The 10234-nt window shown below is 37.3% G+C and overlaps 3 protein-coding genes across 14 annotated transcripts; 2 read left to right on the top strand and 1 right to left on the bottom strand.

Annotated features, from left to right (window-relative positions):
• Nucleotides 1-283: 283 nt before the first annotated feature.
• LOC110802351 (BRAP2 RING ZnF UBP domain-containing protein 1) lies at nucleotides 284-9974 on the bottom strand. 12 transcript variants are annotated; one of them, XR_008920541.1, is made up of 17 exons: nucleotides 9502-9973; nucleotides 9280-9388; nucleotides 9086-9200; nucleotides 8893-8990; nucleotides 8125-8231; nucleotides 7776-8025; nucleotides 7391-7444; nucleotides 7058-7201; nucleotides 6870-6934; nucleotides 6392-6446; nucleotides 6006-6249; nucleotides 5756-5890; nucleotides 4819-5488; nucleotides 3471-4371; nucleotides 2425-2746; nucleotides 2175-2291; nucleotides 284-607 (listed from the first exon to the last, which is right to left on the bottom strand). XR_008920541.1 is itself a non-coding variant. In XM_022007810.2 (11 exons), exons 1-11 carry the CDS (start codon nucleotides 9789-9791, stop codon nucleotides 6091-6093), a joined length of 1446 nt encoding a protein of 481 aa, XP_021863502.1. In that variant the 5' UTR covers nucleotides 9792-9973; the 3' UTR covers nucleotides 5962-6090. The 12 variants fall into 12 exon arrangements, 1 of the variants encoding a protein (XP_021863502.1); XR_002537133.2 differs by having other exon boundaries at nucleotides 3471-5488; nucleotides 5756-5956; nucleotides 6041-6249; nucleotides 9502-9974; XR_002537132.2 differs by having other exon boundaries at nucleotides 3471-5488; nucleotides 6041-6249; nucleotides 9502-9974.
• On the top strand, nucleotides 922-2746 carry LOC110802363 (cytochrome P450 71AP13-like). The gene is given in 7 exon segments (XM_056827974.1): nucleotides 922-1293; nucleotides 1296-1383; nucleotides 1385-1507; nucleotides 1509-1941; nucleotides 2024-2321; nucleotides 2324-2404; nucleotides 2407-2746. Coding segments are annotated over 7 exon segments (1470 nt in total). The 5' UTR covers nucleotides 922-1070; the 3' UTR covers nucleotides 2631-2746.
• LOC110802352 (cytochrome P450 736A117) lies at nucleotides 3484-5491 on the top strand. Its single transcript, XM_022007811.2, has 2 exons — nucleotides 3484-4434; nucleotides 4850-5491. The coding sequence occupies exons 1-2, from the start codon at nucleotides 3484-3486 to the stop codon at nucleotides 5450-5452; spliced, it is 1554 nt and encodes a 517-aa protein (XP_021863503.1). The 3' UTR covers nucleotides 5453-5491.
• Nucleotides 9975-10234: the final 260 nt, after the last annotated feature.

Genomic DNA, 10234 nt, shown 5'->3' with positions numbered 1-10234 from the left:
ACATAAGATTTCAAGTTATTACATTGTCTAACTAATTTGTGCTCCAATGGCTAGCAACTAACTTGGTATTTAAATTGGTCCCATATGTCCCACTTGTCAATTAATTATTTGGCAATTTTTAGAGCTAGTTGCCAAGCAAATTAGTTTGTTTAAGCTAATTTGCTTGGTCAAGCTAATTTATTACTCTCACTCCAATGGTCTAACTATTAGCTTGAAACTTTTATAAATTTCAAGCTAGTCCTTAGCTACAACCATTGGAGATGCTCTAACACTCGTTTGAATATGAGGCAATATGTTGTTTCTTGTTTTGTCTTGGACTTTATTCACATGAGTTATTTTGATACGAAGTATAATATCTTCAATTATGCACAGAAGATTGTCTTTGAGCAGACATATTACAAATTTGGATCACTGGACTACAAGAACTTAGCAGAAGAAAACATATATAAAGGCCAACTTCAGACGACAAACCGTCCAATTCCCACACTGAATGAGATCTTTACCAAGCGTCGAAGCTGCAAGAGATAAACAAAGATTGCTAGGAAATCTTCAAGGACTTTGGAAGAAATCACCAAAAGATACGATCCTCAAAAACCTTGGCACCTTTCTGCATTAAGATAAGCAGATCTATCACCTTGTGTAACAGAACAACACGATGATTGAAATTTATTTAAATTACTAACATGTTTGATATCTAACACATTGTTAAATGGACAAAATTGTTCATAAATCGAGTAGATGGCCGAAGGCCCGAATGGCCCGTATCTACAAAGAAATTTCCATGAATCAAGGCATGAGGGGTTTTATTTCTTCTAAAAGAATCAGCATTCATATTGAATTGCTGACCTGCTGCTATTCCATGATAGACTGACAGAGTCAGAAGTCTGATATTTCCTGTTTTTGCTGGCAGCTCAGCATTTTATTATTGATTCCTGGAAATAATTTTTGTGCAAAATTGGATTCTTCAATCTTCATCAGCTGTAAAGATTTCCTCACAGTTGATCACCAAGCTACAAAAGGAAGACAGCAGAAAACTAGTTTCACCAGCCAACAGACAAACTAATCACAAAATGGACGGCGTCCTTTTTTGCTTCGTCTGTGCTTTTGTTTTCACACTTCTGGTGCTCAAAATTCTCTTAAAAGATAACCAAACAAGCAAAAAATTCAACCTCCCACCATATCCCTCAAAACTACCCATAATTGGGAACCTTCATCAGCTAGGCAAAATGCCACCTCTCACACTCAGAAAACTCGCACAGGATTTAGGACCCATAATCTTCTTACAGCTTGGTGAGTTTCATCTGCTGCTATGGCCAAGGAAGTGATGAAGACACATGATCTAGCATTTTGCAGTAGGCCTCAGCTGTATTCTGCAAAATGGCTCTCTATACTGCACAAACATTGTTTTCTCCCCATATGGTGCTTACTGGAGGCATGTAAGGAAGATTTGCATACTAGAGCTACTGAGCAACAAAAGGGTTCAACCATACCACTTTGTAAGAGAGGAAGTTATCTCATCTAGTTCATAGAATCGCAGATTCTTGTTCTCGGGAAATCAGTCTTACAAAGCTACTTGGTTTGTACGCGAATGATGTCCTTTGTCGAGTTGTTCTTGGAAGGAATTTCTCAGAGGGAGGTGAGTATGACTTCCATGGTTTCCGAAGTATGCTTGATGAGTATCAAGACTTGCTTGGGGGTTTTAGCATAGGTGATTTCTTCCCTTCGAAAGAATTTGTACACACACTAACAGGTCATAAATCAAGGCTTAAGAAAACTTTTCAACGGTTTGATAGCTTTTTCAACGAGGTGGTGCAAGAACATCTAGTTCCACACAGAAAAAATGAGGGACAGAAGGATCTTTTAGATGTTTTACTTGACATACAACAAGACGATTTTAGTGATATGCCCCTAACCATGGACAACATCAAGACTATTCTACTGGTAAGATGTTCAGTTCATAATTTCATCAAGGCATTTTATGTGCAAGTAAAGGCTAAATAATCCTGGTTTTTATTATGTGCAGGACATGTTTGCTGCAGGAACAGATACAAGCTTCATAACACTAGATTGGGGAATGACAGAAATGATTATGAACCCAGAAATGATGAAGAAAGCACAAACAGAAGTAAGAACCTTATTAAGAGAAAGAAAAGAGGTCTTAGAAACTGATTTACCTCAACTGCACTACCTTAAAGCTGTTATAAAAGAGATCTTTCGCCTACACCCCCCTGTACCTGTACTTGTTCCAAGAGAGTCCATCAGAGATGTAACCATTGAAGGTTTTGATATCCCTGCCAAAACACGGATTTTCATCAATGTGTGGGCATAGGAAGGGACACAAAATCCTGGAAAGATGCAGAAACATTCAACCCTGACAGATTCATTGGAAGTTCAATCGTTTTCAAGGGGATTTCAAGTTGTTACCTTTTGGTGCAGGAAGAAGAGGATGTCCGGGCATCACTTTTGGAACAGTGACTGTAGAACTCGCTCTTGCTCAGCTTCTCCACAGCTTTGACTGGGAACTTCCACCAGGAGTTGGAGTCAAAGATTTGAATCTTTCAGAAGCTTTCGGTATATCCATGCACAAGACATCTGACCTGATTTTAGTTGCCAAACCACGATTCTCCTAAACATACTATGAGATTTAGGGGAAAGTGGGTGGTAGCAAGACTCAGTATGTTATGTTTTTTAGACTTTTCATCGTCCATGTACCATTTATTCATGAAAAATGCAAACCGAAGTCTCACTGTAACAAAATATGGCATATGTTGTTACTTAATGACAAATTGTAGCGGGTGCAAAGCATGGACGTATATCAAAAACTGAAAGCTAGATAACGTGACCATAGCAGTTATATACAGACATTATTGCTATGCAGTCACATACTCGTGATTTGAAAGATGTATAAGATACAATGATATGAATGACCACGTAATTGAGAAGTGATAAATCCAAGGAAAATTTTACTTCTTCCAAGGAAATCATCATTTTTTAAAAGTTGATTTCCTTGGAAGAAGTGAAATTCTTCCTTGGATTTATCATTTGCCCACGTAATTGCATATCAACTTGACTCCCGATTGTTATCCACATTTAGCCAGATGTAAGACACATCGTACATGTCAATTACTAGTAAAATAGTAAAGCACAATAACGTTTATGATCTAAATGAAAAAGTTGAACCAATTAAGAAACAAATCAATATTTGAACAAAATTGAAACACTTTATTTGGGAAAAATATACTAAGTAGGAAAGAAATCACTACTTTTTTATTTATTTTTGAGGGAAGAAATCACTAAATATTTTAGAGCAAATCAAAAGAGATTTAGTAACATAAAAATATTTTAAAAAAAAAATGGAAGGTAAAAAACAAGTGTTGTTATGGCCACCTTCTAGGGACTATTTTATTATTTATAGTACTCAACTCTCCCACTTCAAAAACATAGAGAGCAAAGGCACAATTTGAACAAACCTGTGAGGAGAGAATGTCTAATATCATGCAATCGTTGGAGAACCAAATGAGCTTCCTCTTCTTGCACCCTTTTACTTTCCTACCATTGTTCTTGTTATTCTTATGCCCCCTTTACAAAATCCTCTTCAGCAACCACAAAACCCGAAAACACCTGCCACCTTCGCCATCAAAACTGCCAATCATCGGAAACTTCCACCAAATCGACAAAAAACTACCACACCGATCACTGCATGCTTTAGCCAAACAACATGGCGATGTCATGTTGCTTCACTTTGGCCGAAGCCCTGTCCTCATAGTCTCATCAGCAGAGGCAGCTTGTACGATCATGAAATCTCATGATACTATCTTTGCAGACAGGCCTGCTTTAAGCATGTTCAAGAGGCTTCTGTACGACTGCAGAGATGTAGCAACAGCACCTTATGGTGATTATTGGAGGCGAGTGAGAAGCATATGTGTCAATCAACTCCTAAGTTACAACAGAGTACAGGCATTCCGCGTTGTCAGAGAAGAAGAAATAGCACTTATAGTCCAAGAGATTAGGAGGTCGCCAACAGCAGTGAACTTAAGTAAGATGTTTTCTAAGTTTGCAACTGATGTGATATGCAGGGCGGCTTTTGGGATGAAGTTTAATGGAGAAAGAGACGGGATCAACTTCATGGAATTGCATGAAAAGCACGAAGAGCTAGTAGGCAGAATCAATGTAGGTGATTTTATCCCTTGGCTAGGTTGGATTAATCATGTAAATGGTGTGGAGCGCGATGTTAAGACAGTAACTAGGGATATGGATAGGTTTCTTCAACGCTTAGTCCAAGAGCATATGGATGCGTTAAGGAAAATACAAGGTATAGATCAAGGGGCTAACTATGAGAACACCAAAGACTTTGTAGATGTTCTCCTTGGCCTGCAACAAGATCATACAGCCGAAATAAGCCTTGACAAGGACAACATCAAAGCCATTGTATTGGTAAGTTACATGCACCTTACAGTCCGTTTGGTAACCGATAATAAATGGTTGGAATGGGAATAAATTCCAGTGTTATATGACAAGAAAATTACATCTTGGTGTAAAATTTTGTCACAAACCTGGTATTTTTCTTCATAAATTTTCATTCCCACCTAATACTGCTACCCAAATGGTAATAGATGGTAATGAAAATTTATAAAGAAAATGAGATATTATTGAGTGAACTACCATACCATGGAAATGAATATTGATTTTCTTTACAAATTTACATACAAATCAATTCCCATTGAAAACATTTATGGCCGGCTACCAACGGATTAATCTCCTAAAAACTTCAACTTCGGCATATCCAATGTGATTATATCATTGTTTTCAACAACTTACATTCACTAACTAATCTAATTGTATGATGTAGGACATGTTTGTAGCTGGATCCACAACAACTTTCGCAACACTAGAATGGGCCATGTCGGAACTTCTAAGGAATCCTTCGATCATGGAATCACTCAAGAAAGAGGTGAGAGGAATTACCAAAGGTAAAACAAACATAACAGAGAATGATCTTGAGAAAATGGAGTACTTGAAAGCAGTAATCAAGGAGACTTTTAGGCTACATCCTCCAGTTCCTTTGTTACTGCCTCGCATATCATCTCAAGAAACTCAACTCAGTGGCTATGACGTACCTGCTAGAACACAAGTCATCATCAATGCATGGGCTATTCATAGAGAACCGACCTTTTGGAAAGAAGCTGAAAAATTCAATCCCGAGAGGTTCTTGAATTCTCCCATAGATTTTAAGGGGCATCACTTCAATTTGATTCCGTTTGGATCAGGAAGGAGGGGATGCCCGGGAATTTTATTTGGCACCGCAAACTTAGAGCTTGTAATAGCAAATCTCATACAGAAGTTTGATTGGGCGTTGCCAGACGGAAAGAACTTGGACATGGAGGAACACCCTGGACTTACAACTCACAGGGAGACTCCTCTGATGGCCATAGCAACTCCTCATTTTACTTAGAAAATGTTTAATGCAGCAAAATAAATACCGAGAACTCTGCATCAACAGTTAAGATTTGTAACTTTGTAAGCCAACTTGGCCAAATCATATCAGCAATCAAGTTATTTCTCCTTTACTTTTTCTTCCTAATTAATCTTGGTACATTAACCTTGAAATGTACATTAACTAAGTTTAGGGACAGCAACAACCTAATGTGCTATGTAAACCATAATGCTCATCACTGGAAATTACCACAAGCTAGTATAAAACTATAAATCCACCATTGGGAATTCAGAGATGTTACAGTCGAAGGTTATGACATACCTGCAAAACACACGGATTTCATCAGTGCCTGGACCATAAAACATTCAATTCTGACAAGATTCCTTGGAAGAGCAATTGAATTCAAGGGGCATGCGGCCTCTTGGTCTCCGCGTCTTATCTCAAAATTTGCATAACCTGAAATAGACTGCAATCTCTGAAGCTCGGACACTTGGAACTTTAAAAGATGCTCAAAAAACATTTCTGAAGACATGCAAAGTGAAAATTTATTAAACTTCAAATGTGCTATTACATTGTTTCATATTCACATGATAAGTCACTTCACACCTTCACACAATCATATCTCTGTACACACAAGGAAGTCCTAACATGAAAGTTTAACTACGATGTCGCCCTGGCTTTGTACGCCTCTTAGTATTGGCAGGAGAGGATTGCATTTGAGGCATAGGCAACAATGTTCCTCCTCTTATGCCATCTGAATCTGCTATGCTGCTAATCTTCCTTTGCGCTTCCATGTAGATAGTAAGATCTCGGATCTGTTAATGCCAAAATAAATAAATAATTCAGACTATGTAACATGCCTTAGGATGGATGAGGTGATAAAATGCAGGACTTAAATGCCGGTTCAAACAGTAAAGATGGAAAGAGAAACCAAAAATGTTGTAATAAGAAATCCACCTGCTCCTCCAGATCGAGAATCTGTTCATCCCTTGATCTTAGAGACTTCATCTCCCTGTTCAAGAAAACGAATGAAGATTTAAAATGGAGCTTAAACACTCAGAACTTTCTCACTCTAAAAAATAGAAAGAAGGGGAAAACTATGGTACCTTTGTCCCTATATAATAGACCATATTTTGTTGGTCTTTTTAAGAACTGAATTAAATTTAAAACCATGTATACCCAGCACCGTTAATTATTCACATATCTACCATACAATGTAGTCTTTCTCTGAAATTCACAGTCAGAGACTTAAGGTCCCATGGGGTAGTATTGAAAAGTTTGAAGTTTAACTTACTAAAATTAGAGAGCAGCTTACTAGTTTTGGCCAGCCTTAATAGAAATGTGGCATGTATTTCAGAAGAGAGGAGAAAAAAAAAATAACACCTAAACGATATAGTTCCGGGGAAGGAGCAAGAGAGGAAGGAAAACATCTAACCTTTCCTCAATTTCCTTCATCTTTTTCTTGTACTCTTCCTGACCCTTCATCAGAATACAATTCATCTAAAAGAAAAAGAAAGAATCAGAAATGTTAAGCAAAAGAAATATACTCTGCAGAAAAATCAAATAGAAATATTGTGCTTTTATCAGCATAACATTCAAGCTAACCAGAGAAGAAACACTCACATCCATAACTGTCTTTTTGTCTTCTTCGTACTTTTCCAGTTTACAATGTAGGTCTTGCATCCTTGTTGTTACAGCCTTCTCCACTACTTCGGCAACACTATTCACCTTTTTACTTTTGGCCTCAACAAGAAGAGATTCATAATACTGGACAAAGGAAAAATAAAACTTGATACAGTTAACGTCTCAAGATAAGAAGGAACTAAAAAAGAAACTTGGAAGTCTTCTCAGAAGGTCTTAATCAAGCACTTCATCAAACAACTAACACCATTTCAACAGTTTAAACAAATTCAGAAACCATGATGAAAACAAAAAGATCTGGGAAAATATAGGCACCTGTCTATGGTTCTCCAGTTGAGTTGCAAGAAGATGGTTGTACTCATCTGTAATCTGTGGCCAAGAAGCAAAGAACATGAGCAATTAATTCATCTTTGAAGATAATTTTGTGCAAAGTACTGAAAATAAAATAGAGGTAAATATTAAGAGAAACTTATGTTCATAATTATTTAACAACAGAGTTTATAAATCTACTTTCCAGTTCAAACTAAAGGAAAATACATGATTTCGTTCAATAGTGGGATGGGTTTATAATTCTGGTTCAAGAGATGAGTGGTTTATAATTCGAGTTCAAGAGATGAGTCATTTGTCTTCGTATATATGTAGTATAATATAACCACCACAATTTATCACTAAAACGTAAACGTAAACCAAAAGGACATACTGCTTCGACTTTGCTGCCGTAGAGAGCACCAGTCATTTCTGAATCCTCACCATGACCGCAGGTACCACACTCTCCATCATTAGACATGCAATGTGGGTCACCCACTACAGATTTTCCATCATCTTTGGAATGATTTAATCGATGAACATAATTGTCACCTTCATAATCCCAAACCCTTTGAGTCTCTAAATTGAGTGAATAGCAATGTTGTGTATCTTTCCAATGCCTGAAAGTGTGTCCTTCTTTATACCTAAAAGCAACAATAAGAACCTTGAGACAACTACAACCAGAAAATGCAAACAATTTGAGGTACCTACTCAGGCAAGATCGCAAGAGAATGACCATTTACCTTCCACATCCAACAAAGCCACATATGATGCAGACCCAGAGGTTTTCTGATGTATCACAAACAGAGCAGTTCGGCCTATCATCCGGCTGCTGACATAATCGACAGACCTGATGGCAAGCATAGCTCTAAAATCAGAATGATCATAATTTATGGCAAAGACAACATAACTACATAAGCTTTCAACTTGAAGGCAGCACATAATAACGGGCATTGACATTCTTCAGAATCTAAGAATATACCAGATGAGAATCGTGTTTCTCGTATAAGCTACACTTTAATGAGGTTGAAAGCTTCTAAATATATAGGGGGTAAGGCCTATAATTAGACATGAATCCCCCCATTTTTACATGTGGGAATCAAACCTATTCGTTCCAACTCCCTAAACCCCTTTCAGTCCCTCTAAATCCTAGAAACAACCTATTTGTTCCAACTCCCTAAACCCCTTTCAGTCCCTCTCAGTCCTAGAAACAGCACGACAATGAGAATTACAACCTTCATTTCCTCCCCCAAGTCCCAACTATAGATATCCACTAATAAAATATACCGTTAATAGAATCATCAGAAATCTAACCCATTTTTATTCCACCTACAAGCTCGACACTAGCAACTAACAAGCAGATAAACTTTCTTCCTCCAAACTTAAGTTATTTTACAAAAAAAAACTGAGAGTCTAACATGATCACCAATCTGATGGCGAATAGTTCTACTAAATATTGAACTATTTCCTAAAATTGTAAGTTAAATCAAGGATTAACAGTAGATACTGACCTGGCAAGACAAATAAGTCCATTTAGAAATGCAAGAACAGTCAAATGAATGATCGCACAATGTACTCTGTATTCCACTAGTATCTTGGTCCAGTCTCTCTACAAACGAAAACAACTTGTTACTGAACTAAATCAATGTAACTCATTAGTCAACCAATTACAGACGGAAATCTAATATTCAATGCAGTACCAACCTAGGCAGATGGGGCAAGTAGGCAGCTCAACATAACCAGAAGGCGAGGTGCTCGCAATTTCTCCCAGTTCAGTAAACTCCACTGAAAGAACAAATAGAATGTGGCATATCTCAACCTAAATAAAAGCGTGCATCATTACACGATAATCCAATAACTAATTGCACACTCTATCAATCAAATCAAACATCACTAACCTCCGGAGGAGAAAATCGCTTCCCATTGAAATTGCGATAAAATGCATCAGCCGAAACCTGAATCCATGTTCTAATCAAAACACTGTATCTATCCTCCACGCCATCATTCCTATCACACAAAACCCAAAATCAAGCATCAAAATCAAGAATCAACAAAAGTATAATTACTCAGAAATCAACAAACACTAAACCCAAAATAAACAAACCCAGATGAAGACTTACCTAATGATGATAAATTCGGAGACATCGGCGATATGGGACCCGAAAAATCGAAGTAAATCGTCAGAGGAAAAATAGTTAGGAACAGCTACAATATAGAGGAGAGTGGATTTGGCGGCAGATGCAGATGAATCAGAAGTTGAGGGATGGCGGATTAGGGTTCGGAAGAGATGAACTATGCCTCTACGCTCAACGAATTTAGGGTTAAGGTTAGGGCTAGGGTTTGAGTTTGACGGAAGAGAGAGAAAAAGTGGGTGCTCTGTGTCTACTGAATGAATTTGGATTGTAAACATTTTGATGGAATTTAGCCGGAGATTGATCGGAAAATCGATTAATTCGCCGGAATTTCGTGATTTTAATCGGAGTTTTTGGTGAGGAAGTGACGTTTTCAGCTGAGTTTGTTGGAGTTCCTCTTTGCACTCGCGGGAAAATGGCGGTTACGAGTTAAAATTCCAACACCTTACAAAAAAATAAATGTAATACTCCGTAATCATTTTTTTTCCTATTGAAATGTCTTGATTTGCACTATTAACTCACTAACTTTGATTTTTTTTTAAACAATTATTCTTATTCAGATATATACACAAATAAACACACTTTTATATACGAATAGTTAACTCATTTATCAACAACTGACATTGACCCGTGCAATGCACAGGGCTTATATACTTAAAGTGTGAACATTTTTATCGCTCGACATACAATTTGTAGGTATCATAAAATATACTTCAGTTTT

Source organism: Spinacia oleracea, chromosome 1 (assembly GCF_020520425.1).
Source record: "Spinacia oleracea cultivar Varoflay chromosome 1, BTI_SOV_V1, whole genome shotgun sequence".
Lineage (NCBI taxonomy): Eukaryota > Viridiplantae > Streptophyta > Magnoliopsida > Caryophyllales > Amaranthaceae > Spinacia > Spinacia oleracea.
This window is presented reverse-complemented; position numbering and strand designations above follow the sequence as displayed.